Here is a 24,203-nt window from a genome sequence, read left to right as displayed (position 1 = left end):
TTACAAATGATAAGCGAAAATAAAAAATATTGCGTCATTCGCCCTCCCTATCGGAAAAAAGTTGAAGCGCACCTATTGAATAACCCATAATTATGAATCGAAATTCGATTAATCAGGTCACAAATCCTTCGACCAATCTTCTATCATAAAATGTTGGTATTCTAAACGCTTTCTAAGATTTGTTTTTAAGCTCGAGCTTTGCATCCTTTTAAACCTACTTTAAGAAGCCTTCTTCGAGCTGTTCGAGCACTAACGCATTTTCTAATTTCATCCGACTGGGCAACTGCAAGGGCAGAAGAGAATTTTTTACGATCCTTGAGAGACTCGCCTATAAGCTTTAGGTCTTCCCGTACGCTAGTGAGGTGTTTTCTTCCACTTTTCGTTTTATTATGGTCGGGTTTTGTCTCTGCAAATCGCTTAATTGCACATTTTATTGCGCACCGCGAACACCCCATCAAATTGGTAATCTCAACCTGAGACTTCCCTTTCTCACTTGAAACTTGAATTCTCACTCTTTTGTCGTAACAAAGATTGATTTTTTAGGCAGTTCGATAAAGAGAATTTATTTATATCCACTTGATAATTTTGCACTAAAGATTATTCACACATAAACTACAAAATATTTTAAGTACACCTTTAAAAATTCAACTTTTTAGACTTCACGCACCAAGCTTGCCATGGCTTTTACCATTATAGAATTTATTGTTGTAATAAAAAGTTGAACTACCAAATTCTAGAAATAAAGCTTAAATTCAGCATCAAAAATGTTTACAAGTGTTGACTAGTTTACACCATAGCGTCGTCAGGGCCTTGATCGCGGCTTGACTATCGGAGAAAATGTTAATATCTCCCTTGCTCCCACATTCTCTAAGCACTTTGCATGCCTGCAGGATCGCAAAGACTTCTGTCTGAAAAGCACTGGTAGTATTGAGCAGTTTTAAGGAAAAAGATGAACTGGGTGATTCAGAGAAAATCCCTGCTCTGCCTTCCGGTTCCATCTTGGAGCCATAAAAGAAGACAGAGGTACCAACTTCGCTGCAGATTTCCCCCCTCGTTAAAATTCTGCCTACTTGGAAAGTTTGCATTGGCACAACCTTCAAAATCCAGTTTGTGGATAGAGAGATACATATGCACGAAGTTCAGAGAAATACGATGTTAACTGCCCAAAAATGCTACTTGAGCCCAACCCCCTTTTAACTTTGATGAAAATAAACTGCAGCAGAATTTTTCTTCATAACTCATAACAGTTTATAATTTTGATTTTGATCGTGACAAGTAATCAGACAATACATTTCATTAAGGCAGATATTGAGAATAATTAAAAAGCAGCTTTAGGCATTCATTAAGGTGTCTGAAAGTGTTTTACTCAACCAAGATTAAAGGCGGGTTACTGACTTTGAATGGCCTTGTAAAAAGTTAAATAATATCGTTTTCGGGTTGTTTAAAAATAAATGTCTGTTATGTTGGGTTCTAATGAGGATAAGTAGAAGTTCAACTAGCCACAATAACCAGACCACAATTGTTCCATCATTATGAGAATCTGTCGAATCAACTCAATTTTTTTTTTGTCACAATTGGTCTCTGATTACGACATTTATGGAGCGAGAATTCATTTGGACGTTAGTTTTCTCTCGATAAATGTTGTTTTTGGTTACCGTTCCGTTACCGGTTAAGTTCAACCAGCTACAATAATGAGACCATAATTGTTCCAAAATTATGAGAATCTGTCGAAACAACTCAAGTTCTTTATTCACAATTGGTGATAATTGCACTCAGATTATGGCATTTACGTAGCGAGAATTCATTTGGACGTTAGTTTTCTCTCGATAAATGTTGTTTTTTGCTTACCGATGATCCGTTGGGTCAAGTAATTGGCATATGTATTGCTGAACGTTCTGCTTGAACTCAGAAGCTGACTATAGGGGCTTTAGGTGCCTATTAAGCGACTTAGCCTGCGTCAGTATTATTACGGGGGTCTAGATTGAAAGTCCATTGTGGTTATGAAAGATTAAGTTATAGAACATAATTTCTCTTAATATTGGTCGCACCACGGCAGGCATTGACAAACCTCTGAGTACAATTCTGTCATGGAAAAAGAACTTTGTATACCATAAAAACCCCATTCATAGTTTAGAGATGATATTAAGTTGTAGTTTCCTCAATTTGTAAGGCAACATAAAGTCGTGCATCAAAAATTTGAGGAGAGGAGAGGTCAAACACTTAATAAGGGATATGCGCGCCGATGCAAAATAATCATTACAAGCTTAAATCATTGCAACAAACCTCATTTACAACACCGTAAGACAGTAAAAGTTATCTTAGAAAAATTTGATGTGCACGCGAGGTTATAGATTTTATATATTGGGTATGGGAATAAGTTTCCGCCTTCATTGAAGAGGTGTCGCTCCTGATACTATTTTTTGATGGTCGCTATAGTAATATACTGGTAATTTGAAATTTAATTTGAAAGTGTATATGTGAGGTCTCGATCGCAGTAGTTCACATTCGTTTGAAGCATAAAGATCCTCTTTATCTGGCGTCAAAAATGTCTACGTTCGCCCCGAAAAAAGAGCACTTGCGGGAAGTTATTATTACCTTTTAAAGGAAAGTGCAGCAGAAACGTGTCGTATATTATTGATCAATATTTACGGTAATCCCGCTACATCAAATACGATTTGTAAAGAGTGGTTTCGACGCTTAAAAAAAGTGGCAATTTCGACGTGAGTGATAAAGATCGCGAAGAGGAACCGAAAAAATTCGAAGATACTCAACTACAACAATTATTGGATGAAGATGCATATCGAACCCTTGATGATGTGTCTAAAGAGTTGGATGTTGACAGATCAACAGTCGATAAACGTTTGCACGCGATGGGAATGGTCCAGAAAGCAGGTAACTGGGTAATTGGGTGCCACTTCAATTGAAGGAGAGAGAATATCGAGAGACGTTTGGTGACGTGTGAGATGCTTCTTGCTAAGTCGATCCAGAAATATTTAAAGGGATTGAATTGGAAAATCTTGCCGCCGTGTTCCTCAGACATTGCACCTTCGGGTTACCATCTGTTCCGATCAATGCAGTCAGCCCTTATTGGAGAGCGGTTCACTTCTTACGAGAGCATCGCAAACTGGCTAAATGAATGGATCAGATCAAAAGAACTCGAATTTTTCATCAGAGGAATCCGTATGCTGCCTGAAAGACGGAGTAAAGTTGTAGTTGGAGTAAAGTTGTAGCTTCTTATTGTAGTTGTGAAAATAATGAGTAACAGCTATTAATGAAAATATTTATTTTGCTTTCCGCTAGAAGAAATGTAATGCAATAATGTCCTTTGAAAAATGTACCCTTAAATATCCTTGAAATTCCTTAATGAGCTATTTTAAAAAAAATATACATACTTTTATATACATTATTTTGAATCAAATCCAATGAAATTTAACGAATTTTTTACCCAGCGTTAACTTATTATACATCTATGAAATCATTCAATAAAGTTTCTAATAACTGCAATAACCTTCTTGAACCAAGTCCAGTAACGATTGCATGCCCGAATCAAATGCTCCTTATTCATATAAATCATAACGGTGTTAAGAGGAAATTGTGTTATGGGGATACTTACTGATTTCACGCTCAACACCTTTACACATACAGGAGAATAAGGTCCGGGGAGTTCGGCAGCCATAAGTTCGGTGTTATGTTCGATAGTCATGGAAATTTTTAGCCATCCATCCGTCGACTTGTATGAAAGTCTTGCTGAAAGATGTATAGGCTATCATTGCGTACACTATCAATCCAGGGTTTCACTCCTGTCTCTAGAACCTCGATATATACAGTACAGCAGAATCCACTCGAAAGTATAGTTAAGAAGTGTGGTGGTATGGCATGTCCTTTGTTGTTCACAACACCTATAACACTGGTCGACAAAAAATGATTATTTTTCTGATTCAAGCATCGGACCCGGCCTATCTTATAGATTTTTCATCGCTGAATACGAATCTGACCTTAAAAAGTTTCCATCACGTCAAGATTTTGAAAAAAATTAGTTCAAAAAGTCAAAAAAACGTGTTTTTGACCATTTTGCGATGAAAAATCTATAAGATAGGCCGGGTCCGATGCTTGAATCATTTTCAGTGTCGACCTGTGTTATAAAACTTTATTACTACTGCCAAAAATTAGTCTAATATAACTATATAAATTCATCTTTCAATAGTTGTTCGTGAAGTAAAAAGTAATTTAGATCACCATATTGGTTTTGCCTTTTTAAATTATGATGTCATATTTGTCTTCAGCGCATCATAAAACCAAACATTGAAAGAAATTTTTAGCTGACCCAGCTAACCGTATAGCTGAATTGCGATTAGCTTAAAATTAAGGTGTAACAGTTAGAAATATGTGTCTTTGGTAGAAATATAGCTAATAGCTAGAAATATTTCTAACTGTAACAACTAAATTTCTAGACAAACGAAATTCTACATACAATTTTTGCCTTTCCTTTAATTCTAAGACAAGCTGCAAAATCAAATTTTTATTTGATTTTATTAAATTTTTATTTTCGCCATCTTGAATCCGACACTTTCAATTTTGAAATTACAACTTCCGAATCGTGCTAAGCAAACCCAATAACTAAAAACATGATAGGTAAAAGGTACAAGTCAGCGCACCACTATGATAAGGCTAACTAGCCTGCATGGCTGCACCTATGAAAATCGTGCGCGAGCAGATAAAAAAATTGTGCTACATCAAAATTTACAATTGATTCAGGGTATTTTCGATTTGGATCTTATAACTGAAGGTTCAGGCTTCAGTTTAAGGCTAGGTAGAAGCTTCCATCACCTCAGGTTCATCCACTACATTTGGTCAAAAATGGTCAAAAACACGTTTTTTTGACTTTTTGAACTAATTTTTTTCAAAATCTTGACGTGATGGAAACTTTTTAAGGTCAAATTCGTATTCAGCGATGAAAAATCTATAAGATAGGCCGGGTCCGATGCTTGAATCATTTTCAGTGTCGACCTGTGTAATCAGAACAGTAGCTGGACGCTTCGTGTACGTGACAAAAGGACCTCTGTAGGGTTGAAACGTAGCCATCTACCATTCTCAACATTTCTGCGGTTGGCCTTTTAGTTTCAGTCAAAGTTTTTTTCGCCGGAAAAAAAATTACATTTCAGGCGCGTGTCTAATTTTGATTAAAAGGGTTTTTATTAGAAGGCGCGCTGTTTCTCATGTCTACTCCGACTTCTGCGCATAACGTAGGATTTATACCGGAAGTTTTCATTGAAAACTCAATGTATAAGACATTCAGAAACATTAAACTCCCTCGCAAGGGCCGTCATAGATTTTGAAGGGTCAGCTTCAATGATCGCTTGCATTGGTTGAATAAATTTTGTAGACTGTACTGTATCTGTTTTTTTTTTTTTTTTGCGTTTTGGAACAGATTCTGCGTCGCCATCTGCTGCTTCCCATTCACTATAAACCTTATGAACGAATAAAAGAGTGCACTTTAGGAAAATTAGAGATTTCTAATCGGTGTGATTTGCACATAAAGCGACGATAAGTGCTTGTCTCTTGATTTCCTGAGTTAAGTTGTAATCCTCCATGTCTGATCTGAACAAAAGTAAAACAAAAATAATTGTTTCGGAAAGTTAGAGCCATATACTCGTATATGCATGCCCTTAACTACCGTATGCCCCCCATATATATTTCTCAACCTCGTTATTTTTGGTGTTTTATAAAAATGTTAAATACTTAGTAACTAGGATACCCTAAAAAATCTATATTTGTTCAGGCAAAAAGCAAAAAAAAAATTAATTATTATTTTAATAGCTGAATATATCTTCTTTCATTTGATGTCCATATTAATATCATGACCAAACTCCTTCTCAAATTTGTGACGTGCGTCTTTTGTTGTTGTTCCTACAGTTTCAAGCCGACTCCGAACGGCAGATATTTTTATGAAGAGCTTTTTCATGGCAGAAATATACTCGGAGGTTTGCCATTGCCTGCCGCTATTAAAAACAACTTTTTCTTTATTTTGGTGTTTCTCGTAAAGAGATTCGAGCCTACGTACTCGGAATGGTAGTCACACACCTACTCTTTCGGTAACGGCGGCCGGCGTAAACTAAAAATTTAGTTTTTTGAAATTTTGAAAGCCCTTTAAAATATTAAATTGATGAGAAATAAAAAACTAAGCGTGCAACATTTTTATATAAAATCTATAGTCCCACAAGCATTTAATTTTTTTCCTGATTAACAAAGAAAATTCATTGTTGCACGGTGTAATATTTTAAAATATTTAACTCATCTGAATTTTACTGAAATTAATTTCAATGTTGCTTTTTTATAGACTTCATTTCATGCATACATACATACATGCGTTCATATTACTAGGATAAATACATACCTAGTTTTCGCGAATTCAAAATGAACTGCTTCATCTGCTTTATGGATAAAGTTTTATAAGAATTGGCCTGCCAATTTTTTGCCAAGTAACTTACATTTCGCGTATCTAAACTCACCAGCCAAAGCGCTAAGTTGGCACAGCTTTGAAGGTCATACCATACATACACCTGTGTTCACAATAATAGCAGCGTGATTACAAAGCTTTGACTATTTACTTCTTTTTTATTTAATTTTAAAATTTCTGATTTTAATAATGAATAAAAAATAGTTTCTGCATACATAAAACAATCATAATTGTAAAATCATATAACTTAAAGCTTCAAACTTTATACTAAGTTTAGAAGAAATCAATAGACTTTCATCAAAGCTTCATAACTTTTTAATCAGAATTTTTAGAAAAATTCTAGGTATGCAGTTTTGTAGCCTATTCAATTTGGATATAATAGTGTGCAAGATAGAAGTGGTTCAAAATTATCTTGATTTTTAATCATTTTTTTCTTGAGTATATTATGCATTTTCGAAATTTTTCTATATGAAGAAAATTACCAGACCGTCAGCAAAACCATATTCTAAAATTAACGCGATTTTTAAGCCACTTCAAGCTTCCATTTTGTTATACTAAAATTAAAGAGCTATAAAACTGCATACTCGATTAAAGCAAGTTGTGATTAAAAAGTTAGAAATTTTGATGTAATATACATTTTTTTAATTTTTTTTAATTAACAAGAAATCAATACTTTGCAATATGTCGCACTTCCATTATTGTGAACACTGGTGTGAACGCATATACACATTTTATTTCTTTTATGAACTTCATTATATCATACATATTTATAATTTATTTCTCACAATTTGCTTAATCAAGCTTTGTTATTTGTTCTTCTCATTTCATTTGCTACAACATAAAAAACTAAAACCAAAAAATGTATACCCAAAACCACAAAAATGCAATAAATCCAACAATCGACCGCATTGAATGCATAATACTTTACTTGCCATCAACGAAAACAACAACAAACACATCTAACATTGCAATAAAAACAAATTCAAAACTACGTTCTACAAACGCTCTAAATTACCACGCGTAGCGTCCTCTCAAACACCACGACCCGACTGCCACCACAACGGCAGCGATTACAAATTCCGCGAACGTCTAGAAATCGGCTGTGAACAGATCTGTCACTGTGACGAGGGCGGTGTAATGAATTGCAAACCACGTTGTCCGGAGCGCAATCACACCCGTCTCGATAAGTGCGTTTATGTTAAGGATCCAAAGGACGTGTGCTGCCAGTTGGAATTGTGCGATGTTACGCTTGACGACCACGAGCAAAAACCATCACTTCCCACTGCGCAAAACTCAATTGGCGACGAGCAGTATGGTTCCGAAGAGGCACGCGACTTATCAGGTGGCCACGAACAGCCCGATTGCGAGTACAAAGGTCAGCATTATCGTGATGGTCAGCAATTCCATGATGGCTGCGAACAACTGTGCATTTGTACGCTGGAAGGTGTGCATTGCGCTAAGCTACAGTGTCCATCCACTTTTGGCTTGGATTTGTTGAATCCACATTGCTTGCGTTGGGAACCGGAGCCGGCTAGCTTTGAACCGAAGGCACCGAATTGTTGTCCGGAGAAGATGCGTTGCGTGGATAACGGCACCTGCGACTACTTGGGCCAAACATTTGATAATTGGACACCGATACCAACCAACCTTACCGGTGAGTAGCATTTCACGTACATACACACACATACATATACAATATATACCTACTCACAATGCAAACAATTCAAAACATTCAATTAACACTAACCACATATTTTTGTTTTTCTTTTTCATTTTACATTCACGCTACGCCTTTCTCATTGCGCTACGCTGCCGTATGACAGGTTGTGAACAGCATTGTTATTGTGAGAACGGTAAAGTAGAATGCCGGCCCGCCTGTCCACCTGTGCTGGCTTTACCGCCACCCGATTTGCCTTGCCATCCGTCACAGGCACGTGTTTTGCCTATACCCGATGATGAGTGCTGCAAACACTGGGCCTGCGCGCCACTTACACCCAAACTGAGTGGGAATGATGGTGATTTGCCACCACCAAATCACGCCTTTAACACTGGGGCAGGTCATGATACAAGCGGTAAATATAAAATAAAAAAACTGGATTACAAAATTTAGCTTTAATGAAAAGTTTTCCGTTGTACGAGGAAGCTTTGACAAAAGATGAATTGTGAAACATTGGGTTTCACTAAGGCACGTAATTTTATAGGTGGATAGGCAGTACGCATGAAATGTCATGGTCCTTAACACGAGATCGCAGTTAAAAGTGGTTTATTAATAAATTCAAAGGTTTCACAAGTAATGATTTAAGGATTAGAAAGTATTGAAGAGTACTTAAAAATAACTGATTGTGACCCATATAGGGAGCGTAACAGAATATATTAATCCTCAAATGTTGATTATGTCAATTTGACATAATTGACTAGAATATATATCGGGTGTTTTTTTAGCTGCATGAGAACTATCGATTTCTGTGCAGTAAGGTTTGGCAAATCATCATGAATCGTTTAAGCCAGAGCAGCGATACCGAAATGTGGAAATTTACCCTGTTCGCGACTTCGTCCATTTACGAGCAGTTTTTTACGCTGGCCTGGTCCTTTTTTCTTTCGAAATGAGGAAGAAGCTGCCGTTACGAGCGCTACCGGGCCATGCTGCCTGAATTTTTGTTTCGAAAAACTAATCAGCTAAGCAACGACGACATTTGGTTCCAACAAGATGCTGCAACTTGCCATACAGCGCGGTTGACAATCGATTTATTGCAATAATGAAGCCACCATTGACGCCATGCGGATTTATTGGCTGGGTCATGTCGGCTCTGAAAGTTTTTGAGAAAGAAACGACTGGCGCGCTTTGGTAAACTCTGCCAAAATCGGGTCGGCGGTTATCACGCCAATTAAGAAGAAGAAGTCGAAAATTGGACTGATCGAATGGACCATATAACTCGGTGCCGCAGTAAACATATGCCGGATATCATATTCAAAATGCCATGAAATTATCTACGAGATTATAATGACAAAAAGTTATTCCAATAATATTTTTGTATTATAATTTTAAGTTCTCAAGCTCTTAGAAAAACACCGGATATTTACTATTTTTATTGGCTGATTTTTGCTAAACGAGAATATCATATAATAAAGTTTTATTTTGCCGAAAGGTATCATTGTAAGGCTGTGCAACAAAAAAATTTGCACAATAGCAACTTTTGCGTGACAAAAAATTAACGACCCTTGAGGGATAACACCATTTTTAAAACCTTTGCCCATTTGTTTGAACTCGATAAAATCCGAAAAGAATTTAAAGCAACACTTACAAAGAAGTAGAGGAGTTTTCTGAGTGAGTGGAAGGCTTGTCTTCATGAAGTTCATGAAAAACTTAGTAAGCATTTACTTCCTCTAGTTCATATCTTTATACCTGGCTTGGGATATATAAATAATGGGAATACAGTAATACGTTTTTTTTCACAACTCTAATTTAGCTTCATTAATTACGGAAATAAATGAAGAGATACTAGTAGATTTAGCGTTACCTTTTTGTCGATATTTCGACCTCATCTTCTGGAGACAGTTTAAGTCGATTTAAATTAATTCCGAGATCTCTTCTCAAAGTTTTAACTATTTAAAAGATATTATTTCAAACTTTAGCGGGAAAAGCCTTGGAAACGTGCAACAATGACTTGAGAATTTTTAGAGAATATCAGACTAGAAAAATGCCAAGAGAAAAAATGACGCAAGACTTGATGTATAAAATACCATCAGCATCAGTGACTTTAATATTATCTCTATTTATAGTTTGTTTGTTTGAAAGTTTCTGCAGATCTTGAAACGTCTGCTTAGAATAAAACCTCCTAGATGTAAAGCAATGCTGCCCCATTCAAAAAACATGTTATGTATTTTTTCAATATTAATTGACTGTTACTCTTATACAAAGCTGGGACTAAAAAGACCCAACAATTTTTTATAATATTTAAATGCGGTAATCGGATTTATGGTGAAAAAATATCAATATTACGATCCCTGAAGAAGTTATTGGCCGACTTTATTCATACGCAGTGCAGTATTGTTGAAAAACATCGGCGTGTGCAATGAACTATTTCATTATCAATCAGCTGGATAATAGCGCTTCTTTCATTATTTCGGACAAATTTTACGCCGGTTTTCGGTAGTACCCTTTTTTAGCTCAAATTATAACGCTATATTTACCGAATTGTTGACGGTTAAGGATAGCTTTTTCATGTTTTTCCCCCCTTGAGGCTAGGTAGATTAGATGGCAAGAGTATCAAGGGTTCACTACAAATAGCACTAGAGTGCCGTTTAGATACCGTAATGTAGGTCACTACCTGCAAAAAATTTCAATACTTAAAGGAAGAAAAACAATCTACAGCCTTTCAGTACTGTTGAGTGAGTGTAGTGAAGGAGAGAAACGGGATCTATTTGAGATATTTTGGAAGATATTTAGCCTTTTATCACTTTAGTTCTTTTAAAAGCGCTTTCGCGAGAACTTAGATATGAATTAGAGGCTGTGTGCATAATTATACTTAACAACTTTTTTTCGCTAAGATTGTTGATTACTTTTATGTTATCAAGAGATTACTTTTTGTGTTCCAAGTATAGTGAACATAGTCGGAATTTTTTCTAAAAATTAAATAAGCCAATTGACTTGAGCATAAAAGAATTTAACTGAAAAAATTTTTAAAAGTGTTTAATAATTTTGAGACTTATTTAATGCTTGATATTTTCGATTCTTCTAATATTTCTGTAAATTTATGTTCACAAATCTACAGCGAATCAGTAAAAAGACCGAGTATCTGTTCATTAGAGCTTTAAAACTATCGAAAGTTGGGACCATAATGGTTTTCAATATTCAATGTATGAACTATCAATACTATCGAATAATAATAACAATTAATTATTTTGACTGTACATGCATATCGTCCCCTTTCTGTGTTAACCTCGTATCTACAAAATCATAATTTTCAGTAAATCGATAAAAATGTTTAGAGATACTTAAATCTCTATGGAAAGTTATAACCTATTTGATACGATACTTAAGTAAATACGAGGTTTTTGAATTCGAACATGTAAATACGAGAAAAATCGAAACGCTTTGAAAAAAATTATATGATATTATGAACATTGCACGTTTGGAGTGCAAAGGAGTGTTTCTCACTAAAAATCTCAATTTTGAAAAAAATGAATTTACGAGGTTAACACGGAAGGGGAACGATATATAATTACATGAAATGCACAGAATCTCTGCTTAGCCAAAAAAAAGCATAGCAGTGATTTCTGTTATTACGAGGTACTGATTTATTGGCAGACACACACGAAATTTGCAGTGATTACTTAATAAAGCAAAAATTGAAAAAATAAAAAGAACTTTAACAAAAATAAAAAAAAATACAAATAATAATGGTTTATTTTTTTAGTAAAAATGTTTTTTTCCAAAATTTTTAACAAAAACAAAAATAGTTTCAGCTAATAAAGCAAAATTGCCAAAAAATTTTGAGAGGGTAGTTTTCAAATATGACCAAATTAAATTTTTATTCAAATGTTTTAATAAACAAAATTATTTTTAACCAAAAATATTTACCAAAAAAATGTTTTTTTTGACAAAATTTATTTCTTTTTAACAAACAAATAAAAAATGTCCCCTAAAATTCCTAAAAAAAATGTTCCATCCGCTAAAATTGGAGATATTTGACTTGAAAAATTCTGTACCAAAATTTTCACCTAGAATAAATTTTGTTTCTATTTTTTCCTCCCAAAATTATTTACAAAAAAGTTTTTTTTATTTTTTTCCCAAAAATTGGTAACAAATATTTTTTCTTCAAACTTTTTTTCCAAAAACAAAAGTTTTTTTTTTAGTTTTTTCCCCAAAAATTTTTAACAAAAACAAAAATTGTTTCAGCTAATAAAACAAAAATTACCAAAAAAATTTGAGAGGGTAGTTTTCAAATATGAGAAAATCAAATTTTTACTCAAAATTTTAATAAAAAAAATTATTTTTAACAAAATTTTTTTTAACAAAATTTTTTTTAACAATTTTTTTTTTCAAAATTTCTAGAACAAATTTCCAAAAACATCTAAAACAAATTTTCCAAAAAGCTCTACAAAATTTTGTATCTTTAAAAATTACCAAAAAAAAAAATGTATGAACATCTTAAAAACAATTGAAGATATTTGCATTTAAAAACGCTGTACCAAAATTTTGACCTAGAAGAAATTCAAAAGAATAAAACTTTTTTCAAATTGGAAAATTTTTAACAAAAAGTTTTTTTTTTTATTTTTCCCCCAAAAAATTTTTAACAGAAAAAGTTTTCTGCATTTTTTTCCCCAAACATTTTTTAACAAATTATTTTTTTCCCGAAAATTTTTACCAAAAACAAAAATTCTTTAACAATTAAAAATTTTTAATAAAAAAATTTTTTTCCCTACAAATTAAAACAAAAAATTCTTTAATATTTAATTAAAATATAATATAATTAATAATAAATTAAAAAAAGCAAAAAAATTATAAACATTTTAAAAACAATCGAAGATATTTGGCTTTAAAAATTCCGTACCAAAATTTTCAGCTAGAAAAAATTTCATAACAAATTTAAAAAAAATTTTCCAGTTTACTTTTCATCATACTCAAGCATACAAATAGAGCGGTTTTCACAAAAAATTAAGTTCATTTCCAAATTACTTGGATTACTTGACTTTGAAAAGCTCTACCTTTTCTTCGTAGGAATATATTCGTGTTTGTGTTTGCATTACTACTAGATTAGTCACTTTGCTCACGTGAAATTTAAACAGATGAAAACCACTCAGAATGAATATAAAGTAAATGCTTTTGGTTTTCTAATATTAGCGACATATTTCTATATACTCGTATTATTATTATAGAATGACAATGAAATATTGCATGCGACTCTATCTTCTTTAATGCTCTATACTTGGCTTTTCCATAACTACATTTCTTATGCCTTATACAACTTGGTACTTCCCCTCATGACATCGCCACTTATTGCATTTTCGGCATATTTGTGTTAACAGGCCATAAAAACATCAGAATTTATTGTATCAGTACGCAAGTCTTATAAACTCATCAGAATTTTTTTATAAAAAAAATCATTTTTATCGGCAACTGAAGCAGTTCACTCGCATCAATGCGTTTTTATGATAGGCTTTGTATTGGTATTTATATTGTTCTTCAAATCATCCATTGTTATTTATTATTTGTTATTTATTAATTTCTAATTTTTTATTTGTGTTCTTTCTTTTATTTGTAACTTCTAATGCGCTTCATAATGTCTCGTGCACTCACATAAAATCGCAACTAAACACAATTTGTAAATCTAATACAAATCTAAAAAATTTTGATTAACGCCATAAATCGAATGCATAAAACCAACACGTCTTCTTGTAAATAAACAAAATGCCATTGTCACATAACGCCATAACAACAATCTGTCTATCTACTGCATTTCATCATTCCCAACAGCGTCATCCACCGAGGAACCGAATAGCACTGGAAGCAATTCAGCACACGTGTCCAGCGACAAAAATGATATTTACCCGAACAAATCACACGAGAAGCCTTCACGTCCTGGCGATGCTTTCTATCCCACAATCGACGGCAAGCCACCGAAGAGTGGCTCACCATTTGGTGATGCACGGCCGGAGAAACACGACAAACATGAAAAGTTCGTAAAGAAGCCAGTAATTGTGAAGCCACAACAGAATGAAGTCAAATATGATGTCCACGAGCCACAAGATGAACACGATACCGCGCCACCGGGCTTCATACCCATACACATTGGCGGCGGTCCTGGCGGTGCTGTTGTCAACTACAATCCACACTTACCACCAGCTGGTCATCCTGGCCCATACGGCTTTTACAACCCCGCTCAGCCACCGAAAGATCATTTCGACCCTTACAATCCGTACGAACCATACGACATTAGTCCCAATGGCATCGCACAGGGTAAACCGCCTGCGCCAACTAGTCAATCGGATTTGTTCAACATCCTGGGAGCTGGATCGCCGGCCGCACATCCACCAGGCATGGCAACAGCGGGCGGACCGCCTGGCCCACCGCCGGGTTTCAAAGGAGCACCCGGCAATTTACCACCTCACGTGCGTATCGAACACATCCTGCAACATTTGCAACACACGCCGGTACAGGGTGCCTACAATGGAGGCGCCTATGGTCATGGGAATGAGAGTGGTGTCAATGGATTACCACCACAACAACAACTACCACAACCGGGTCAATCGCCACTCCATCCGCACTATGTGCCGATAGTACATAGCGGTCTACCGCCACCACCGCCCCCGCATGGTATAGCGATTGTCGATGGTCAACCGGTGGCTTACGGTGGTTTCCCCGTGGTGCCTGGCCTTGGGCAACCGCCTCACCTGCCGCATGCACATGCGTCAAACGTGAATAGCAACAATAACAACAACAGTAATTTGCTGCAACACCAACCACTGCAGGAACAATCGGCAAGCAGTTCAACCACATCTTCGGCGACAACCAGCGCGGTGGGCTTAGCCGCTCAATCCACGGAACATGGCGTGCTTCCGGCCGTTGTGGCCACGGCTTCACAATCCAGTCAAACAGGTTGATTCATAACATAGCCATAGCAGTAGCACATATACACACACATAAGCAGAATTTCATTAACCTTAAACCTGAAATTTAGAATCAATTGGTTGCACTAACTCACCAAAGTTTTTGTTTTCATAAATTGAAAATTGGTTCTTTTCTCAATTAATTATGCATTCATATGTACGCAGGTCATTAAGTCATCGCACATCATCGCTTGAAAATCATAATTCCACTAACGATATTTTAAACTGACTCCTCTTTCTCTTCAAATCTTCAAACTAACAATTTTTAATTTTTGGCAAAGACTCGCTAACTAATTTTTATAAATCCGAAATTTAAATCAGGTCCAAATGGACAATGTAGTAAAATAAATAAGTTGCTTTACCACTACACGCAGAATTATAAAATAAGTAAATTACTGTATACCCATGCCACTCCTTTAAACAAAACTTTGTGAGGTTTGTTAAATTTATTTCAACTTAAACTATAATAAATATTTTACCACTTTACGCTACCCGAAAGAAAATATAATTTCCGTAACTCTTTCCCCTAGGCTTCAACAATTTGCAAAGCGACATTGAAGTACTCAACCTGGAAGCCATTGATCCGCGTACCATTCGCATCATTTTCACTGTACCGCCGACTTATGTTAATCTGCATGGTCGCGTAGAGTTGCGTTACACGAATGGCCCCGGCAACGACACTACCACGTGGGAGCAACAAATCTTTGCACCACCCGAAGATCTCATTGCCACCTCTCAGATGGAATTCGATCTGCCCGGTTTGGAGCCAAACTCTTTGTACAAGGTGAAGATTACACTTATATTGCGTGATCTGAATGCGCAGCCATCCAGTCCGATTCTCACTGTTAGCACTCCCGCGGATCGCACGATTACACCGCCACCACAAATCACTGACTATCGTCCAGACTTTAAAGATGTTTTCAAGAGTATTGAAGATCCAGAATTAAATGTTAGCGAGACAAATTCTACCTGGTTACAGCTGACGTGGAAGAAGATTGCCGATGAACAGTTGGAATATGTTGATGGTATACAGTTGCGTTACAAGGAGTTGACCGGCCAAATTTACTCATCCACACCGCTGGTGCATCGCACACTCACTAGTTATACCATTGAGAATTTGCAGCCAGATACTGGTTATGAAATTGGTCTTTTCTATATACCATTCCCTGGTCATGGTGGCGAACTCTTGGCGGGTCATATGATAAAGGTGCGCACAGCGCCGAAAGTGGATGTCTACAACTTTGATGTTATGGTTAATGTGACCAAGGTGAAATCGCAGAGTGTGGAAGTATCGTGGAGCGGAGTGCCATATCCGGAGGATAAATATGTGAATATTTATCGTGCTATCTATCAGAGCGATGCTGGCAAGGAAGATTCTAGTGTTTTCAAAGTGGCCAAACGCGATAGTACTACCGGTACATTGATTATGGACTTGAAACCAGGCACCAAGTATCATCTCTGGCTGGAGATGTATATGACTAATGGTAACATCAAAAAGAGTAATGTGGTTAACTTTATGACGAAGCCAGGTGGACCAGCGACGCCAGGAAAAACTGGTAAGTAAAGACAAATGTAAGACAGAGTTTGAGAAAAAAATAGTCGTAATCGTAAAACATCTTTCGTTTTGCAAGTTTTTAATGCTTTCGAAAGGATGCATGCATTCTTCAAGGATTTGGGTAAATAAAAAGTATAAGTAGAAATTTATATATTCGTGAATACCTACTGATAAAGAACAAGAAGAAACAGACTCAAAACTTGCAGTTGAGGTTGATGGCAAGCACTCACGTTTCATAAATATGCAACCTCCCATGTAATGTATGAGACTCAAAGCTCTTTATGGCAATTTTATATTATATTTAAATAGTGGCTCTTCACAAGAGTCTCGTGTACCTGTCGAGCTAAAACAAAACATACTCGTCGAGGTAGAAGCAAAGCTTTGGCACTGTTTTAGTAATGTCTCATGCGAATTTCGCAAACTTATCCGTCTTATGAGAAAGATGCTCATAGAGGTAGAGAGTACTACAATTAGGCAACTTTTGGAAACTCTTATCAGGAAATCCTTAAAATGTGATTGATACCAGCGACTGAAACTTCGGATGGTTCGAGCAGGGAACGTTTGCAGAACAGACAAAGAAGGAGGAGGAGGAGGCGAAATGAACACAGGAGATGCAACTCCGTTCCGTTCCGCTGCGTAAATGCTAAAAGCAGGTATAGTCCGGGCGCGGTCCGCGACGTAAACCTACCTAGCAAATTTCACCACGAAAAAAAAACAAAAAAAAATAGTAAAAGCTAAGAAATTGAAAATCAGTCTATGTCTCTGGTTTCAAGTCCAAATTTCCTTACTTACTAGTAAAAATGCGGGAGTTGGTCTTCTGAGGCCGACTTTGAAGTGTACGAGTATACCACTTTCTTCCTCTCCTCAGAATAAGCAAAAGGCGACTTAGGTCGTAAAAGCTTTTTGTGGAGCCAAACTTTTAGGTTTGTTTTTGTTGTTGCAAAATAACTTCCCAGAATAATGCTGCTAAAATGACAGACCTTGCTCAGATCTTAATTCGGGCAGTTGCGGTCACGTGGAACCGGCTGCTCTGGAAATAGCTAAATTTTTGCATCCTGCCCAGTGGCGACTCTTAAACTATTAGAACTATATAATTTTTATTTAATATATTGAAACAAAAATGTCCGAGAATAGAGAAAACGCCTTAATCCACTTAACACCATAAATTTACCCTACTTTCAAAAGTAATCAGAATCTCGGAAGATTCTAACTTTTACCTAAATGTCTCAAAATACACAAAAAAAGGGATATAAAATGGATTAAGCGCTTTTTCTCCTAAAATTAGCCATCACACATCGTGGCCACTATGCCACTTTCCAAGCCTATTGAGGAATTGCCTTGTCTGCGAAGCTAATTCCTCTTTAAAGCAGGCTTTTGTTGGCAGTGAAGAAGTGCTCAAAGCCCTTAAATTGTCGAGTACAAATGCTAACTAAAGTGAATATGTATTGAGTACCACGTCACGCTCATGTTTCAGTTATCGAAAGCGAAAATGATTTTTTTAGAAATAGTCTTACCTGAAGAAATGTTCTAGACTGAACTAAACTTCAGTGAACTAACCTAATTACTTCTGATTTTGTTACATTCGGAAGACGTAGAAAATGTGAAACAACTTGCATTCATAAAACAAGACGCAACAGAATATCAGCATAACTTTGGAGGTGGTCCAAGAGCAAATATCTGGAAGACAAATTCATATGTGACTCATTCTGAGAATAATAACAATAGTAAGAATTTTTCTAGGCGCTTCGAAGGTCAGCAAGCGACTTAATGCAATCAACGCGTGCTGTATTGTGGATTCCATCCCTCCAGTTCTTCAAATAACTTGCCTCAAATATATTAGAAAATAATATTTTTTGTGTGCTAGTCACTTTTCTTTACCTACCGTACAATTCGAAATTTTTACTGGATTTGCCAGCACAGCAAGTGGGAGCGGTATCGGTGCTTCCTAGACATCAAAGCAAGTCATTTTCGAATCTGTTTGACTAATTTCTAGTGATCTGCCTAATCTGGCCGGTGATATAGATAATGGAATGGGCGCGCTATGTTATCTTTCCCTCAACAAACTGCTCAGATTCATAAACAAATCAGCGAAGTTTGATGAGGGGTAATGAGTTCGCCACCACACCTGTCCCCCCCTATGCATATATATAAATCCTATATCCCCGTCTTAAGTGCAATGCGCAATATGACTGAGTGAAAAATTGGAAACAATTTCCGGCTTTCCGGCACAGTTTCATTCCATTCCAATTCTGACATACCCGAATTGAGATTATTCCATATTAAATAATTAGCGAGACGATGATCGCTATTTTTTTCATATAATATTAACTGATTGTTACCCTCATTTCGCCCTGATTATTATATATTTAGATATCTTGACCGTATTTACTTTTTATTGGAGTTCTTTTATTGCCGTCTTCATTTTCTATCGTACTACACATTTTCAGTTCTTAATATACTCGCACATTCAAGTTTTTATTAATTTTATTTTACTTTTTAACAATTTAGGAAAATTACTCACAGCCAGCGCTGGCGGTGACCAACCAGTTGGTGATTACTACGGACCTCTTGTCGTGGTCTCGGTAGTTGCTGCTTTGGCGATTATGTCCACAATTGTGCTGTTACTCATACTAACCAGAAGACGTGTGCATCAGACGGCGTCCATAACGCCACCACGCAAAAGTGATGCCGCTTATGATAATCCTTCGTATAAGGTGGAAATACAACAGGAGACAATGAGTGAGTAGTAAAATGCTTTTTTTATACAAATAGAATTTCAAGGGAAAAAATTTTAAATTTAAATATGAATATTAAAACCGAATTTAAAAAAAGAATTGTGAAACTAGATTTCTTAAAAAAAAATTCTTAAACAAAACAAACTCAAAATTTTGTTTAAAAAGAATTTCATACAAAATTTGATAAAAATTTTAATTGCAATGTAGAGAATTTTTGAACAAATTTTTATAAAATTTGTAATGTAATTTTTTTAAACACAATTTCGACATTTATTTTATGTAGAATTATATCAAAAAATTTTGTTTTTGATTTTGTTTAAGAAATTTTTTTATATTACTTCATATTTAAATTAATTTTTTTTTACTTGAAATTCAAATATAAAGCATACATTTTTAAACAAAATTTATAAAATTTTTGATGAAAGTTTTTTTTAAGTTTTGAAATTTTTTTTTAATATTTTTTTTAGAAATAGTTCTTTTATAAAATTTTAAGAATTATTTTTTTATTAAATTTCAATTAATTAATTAAGACTTTCTGTTTAATAATTTTTTTTTTAATTTTTTTAACACACTTTTTAATACAAAAATAATTTTTAATGAATAAATTTTAATTTTTGGTACAGGTATGATAAATTCTATGACAGGCCTTACCAATTAAATTAAAAAATATAAAATTTAAATTAGAAATGGTTTCATGAAGCTTTTGTTGAATAAAGTAATATAAATAAATAAAGTAAATATTATTAAAATTTTTATTAATAAACTTTTTGTTTTAAATATATATTTTATGACAAAAATTATAGATTCCAATGAAAAAATATTTAATAAAAAAATTAATAAAAAAGATAAAAAAATTAAAAAAGGTAAAATATTAATTTAATAAAAAACATAAAAAAATAAGAAAAAAAATTTATTTAAATAAAAAAAAAATTGAAAAAGAAACTTTATTAAAATAAAGAAGATAAAAGATATGTGCCACAAATGCTTTAGCAAATAAAAAAAGGTTTAAAGAAAACAAAAAAAAAAAAAACAAATTCATATAAATAAAGAAGATAAAAAAAATACCAACAATTTTTATCAATTAAAAAAATTGTTATCAATTAAAAATGAGTAGTACCTACGAAATGAAATATATACCTATGAAATGAGACTTTCACCAAAAAAATTGCCCGTCTTTGGCCGCAAACCAATCATCGAGCCATTTTTTGGCTTCTTCGTGAGAATTGAAGCGCTGCTCGGAAAGTGCGTGGCCCATCGATGCAAACAAATGATAATCGGAAGGCGCCAAGTCTGGTGAGTAAGCCGCATGCATCAGCGGTTCCCAATCGTACGTCTCCACCAATTCCCGGGTCGCCCATGTTCGATGTGGCGTGCATTGTCATCAAGAAAAATTACTTTGTGACGCCGATCGGCATATTCTGGGCGTTTTCGGTGCATAGCGCTGTTCAAATCGGCCAATTGTCGTTGGTAGCGTGCACCGTCAACTGTTTCACCTGGTTTTACTACGAGTAGCTCGTACCAAATCATACCACGCTGATCCCAGAAAACACACACCATTGCCTTGCGGCCGAAGCGATTTGGTTTGGCCGTTGTTTTTGGCTTGTGGCCGGGCGGACCATTCATCACCCATTTTTCATCACCCGTAACGATTCGATGCAAAAAAGACTTCCTTTTGAACCGGGAGAGCAGCATTTCACAAGTGGTTTCACGATGTCCGCAAGTCGTAGTTTGAAGGCACGAAATTCGACATTTTTAAGAGGGACAAAAATGCATTGTTGTATGAAATGTAACAAATAATGAACTGAATATTGTTGACAGATGACAGACGAAAAAAAAAAGACATTTGGGAAGGTTTAAAAATAATTCTAGCGACATCTGTGGGCCAATTCATTTCATAGGTATATGCCTGTAAAAAGTACATTTTTTATCAAATAAAAATTTTGATTTTATCAAATACATTTTTTTTATTTTATCAAATAAAGTTTTTTTTTTATTTTATCAAAAAAAAATTTTTTTTTATTATTAAATTTTTTTTTATATTTTTTTACTAATTTAATCTTTTTGGAAGCGTAATATGATGAATATTTTACATTCCTTAACCAAAAATATATAATCTTTCTTTTCTCTTACAGATCTGTAGCATTTCTAAGCTCAGAGGACGCGTGTGTTGCGTCCCCCCAACAGGTCTGGAAGCCTAAAACTACGAATCCTAGTTATGTTAGAAATTAGGAACAGTCTTATATTTTTTCAGTTATTTTTTTTTTCATTTAAGTTTTGCTTTTTTTTATTAATACACATTACTTTTGTAAATATTTTGTATTCAGCCGCACTGAAACCATATTTTTTTCGTCATATTTTGTCGTTAATGTCAATTAAATGACCTGTATGTAGAAGCAGTGACTCCTGCTGGCTCAACTTGATTGTGCGCGTTCTCTTCAAATTCGTATGTATGTAAGTGCCAACCAGTTAGAATATGCAGGAAAAACAAATATTTTCGTTTTGGCGTTCATTTGTCTAAATATAATAGAATTTGTAATTTTTTAAGAAAAGTTAATAGAAGTACTTAAAAGTGTAGTACTGGACGTAGAAAGTATAAAAGAAATATTTTCGATAATAGCCATTACTAAGCGGAACTTAAAAAGTAACTCAAATAGAAAAGGAAAAAGATTCTCTCATTACAAGAAAAAATGTATGTTATTGTAGGTCCTTAATTCCTGTTTTTTATAGTTTGTTTTTCCATAGTTTGTTTTTTCTTTTGCTCTTAAATTTTCTTTTCTTTTGAGGACTAAATGTATGTAAGAGCTTCTTTGTGTGTAAATAGTTAGTAAAAATAACAGATAACAGATTATTATGTAAGCAAAACGTTTCTAACGTAAGTTGAAATTATTTCTTTTGTAAATTTTTTGTTTGTTTTGTAGCACCAGAATTTCACTTGACTTTAATATGAATAAAATGTAGCGCACTATTTTTTATAAGCAACATTTATTGCCACTAATTTTCCAAACATTTCTTCATGAATTTCAAATTGCTAGTTCTTGTTTAAAAACTATAATTTTTTAAAGGGTGAACGAAACACAATATTATTTTTGAGTGAAAAAAAAATTTTTTTTTTTGATTTTATAAAATTATTTAAAACTCTGCAGCCAGCAAAACTGGCATTTGCCTTTAGCTTCACCGAAAAGGAAAAGTATTCTCATTATTTATGGACTACAATTTCCACTCAGCTCTCACTCACCTTGATTGAGGTTTCTGTACCTATCCCACGAATAATTCAAATGTCATAATTTTAAGGAGGAGTTAAATCGTTTTTGGATTATTCACATGACAACGACCTTTCGGTGTATCCCTCAGAACAAAGTCTTACGTAGTTCAATCGCAGCTTCGAAGAGGCAGATTCATGCAAGGAAGAAAGTCAACTGCTTAGCTTACGGATTGTCATTTGCCTTCAATTAGTGCGCCAATTTTACATTTTAAACGAGTAATTCCGGAAGTTTGAGGCGATATGCCAAGGCAATATATGGTTTAGAAAAAAAATTGTATTTATACATATTTCATAAATAAAAATTGTATTCAACTGCCAATAATTTTCATAAATCAGAACTATTTTTTAAACTAATCTCTAATAGTAATTTTAACTTTGATTCAATAAATTGAGAAGAAAATAATTTTCTTTAAACTTCATTTTACACTACAAACGTTTTGCTAGGCTTAAATTTATTTTCAAGAAATAATTTATATAAAAAAGCAAACGAATTCATTAATTATTCTTCTATGCAAATAAATCCCGTAATGGCGTTGTAAATTTTAGCTTTACTCATACATTAGTTATTATCGGAAATATTTAAGTTTAATACATATAAATGAAGAAAATAAGTGAAAACACAGTCCATATATTTATATTGTAGGTATATAAATGATCGGATGTAGCTAGTTTTTTTAACCCAGCATTGAGTGAGTCGCTCAAGAAAAACCAGTTGCAATAGCCAGTGACAATCCCAAAAATTAACTAAATATAAAATATAAACTAATAAAAAGCTTTTTCTCTCGAACAAAAAATTGTAGTATAAATACAAAACCCTATTAATAGAATTTAATACTAAAAAACTGCATATGAATCTTGTATCCGAATAAATTCTTGTGTATGTATGTACAGATATTTGCAAAGAAATTAAAAATTAAATAAAAAGTTAAGCATTACATTTGTAAAGAAAAAAATGTATGCAAAGAAAAAGCAGCGAAATTGAAGGTGTAAATTTAAGTTGATAAATAATATAAATCATGTAATAAGCGATGTATACTTTATTGAATAAATAAAGTCGATGAAATATTTCTATATATAACAATAAAAATAAATATGATTCTTATAATTTGAAACCGAAATACAAGCACACGTAAGTATGTATAATGAATATGTATGCAAAATTTAAGGCGTTAGGGGTAATCAGAGACCCGAAAAAGTGATGATTACGAACACTTTGCTTTATTTTACAAAAAATAAAAATATAGCATTAATGCATCATGTTTCGACTTGACTTTAGCAAACATTCAAAAAAATTGTGCCCGTAAATAATTAACTGAGCCCGTTTCCTTGCGGCTATCATCACAAGTCTTTGGACATTCATCTAAAATCAATCGGACAAGAGAAATTAGTTTTATTAACACTAGATTTACCAGCTATTTAAATTCACCTATTTCTACCAAAACCAGTCAAAATGGCTGGTGTATAATAAAAACTGCTTATTGTGACTTCCAATCTTTATAAACTCCTAAAGAAATACAAAAAAAGTTGAACATTATTAGTTGTAATAGGTAAATGAATTTATAGGCATCGTCAAATACCAAAATA

The 24,203-nt window shown here is 34.2% G+C and overlaps 1 protein-coding gene across 3 annotated transcripts in view; it reads left to right on the top strand.

Moving 5' to 3' along the window:
• LOC129237686 (putative epidermal cell surface receptor) overlaps positions 1 to 23,667 on the top strand; it is a 153,605-nt gene extending 129,938 nt beyond the window's left edge. The window contains exons 6-12 of one of the 3 annotated variants that reach the window (XM_054872614.1): positions 7,482 to 8,111; positions 8,281 to 8,529; positions 13,935 to 15,056; positions 15,598 to 16,623; positions 16,699 to 16,743; positions 19,131 to 19,361; positions 21,490 to 23,667. In XM_054872614.1, the coding sequence (XP_054728589.1) occupies positions 7,482 to 8,111; positions 8,281 to 8,529; positions 13,935 to 15,056; positions 15,598 to 16,623; positions 16,699 to 16,743; positions 19,131 to 19,361; positions 21,490 to 21,497 (3,311 nt within the window). In that variant the 3' untranslated portion in view covers positions 21,498 to 23,667. The remainder of the gene's footprint in view (positions 1 to 7,481; positions 8,112 to 8,280; positions 8,530 to 13,934; positions 15,057 to 15,597; positions 16,624 to 16,698; positions 16,744 to 19,130; positions 19,362 to 21,489) is intronic. The other 2 variants (XM_054872695.1, XM_054872772.1) reach the window with 2 other exon arrangements.
• The last annotated feature ends 536 nt before the right edge of the window (positions 23,668 to 24,203 follow it).

The sequence above is a fragment of the Anastrepha obliqua genome, chromosome 1 (genome assembly GCF_027943255.1).
Source record: "Anastrepha obliqua isolate idAnaObli1 chromosome 1, idAnaObli1_1.0, whole genome shotgun sequence".
In the NCBI taxonomy this organism is placed as follows: domain Eukaryota; kingdom Metazoa; phylum Arthropoda; class Insecta; order Diptera; family Tephritidae; genus Anastrepha; species Anastrepha obliqua.
The sequence above is the reverse complement of the archived record's forward strand: the minus strand, read 5'-3'. Positions and strand labels throughout refer to the sequence as shown.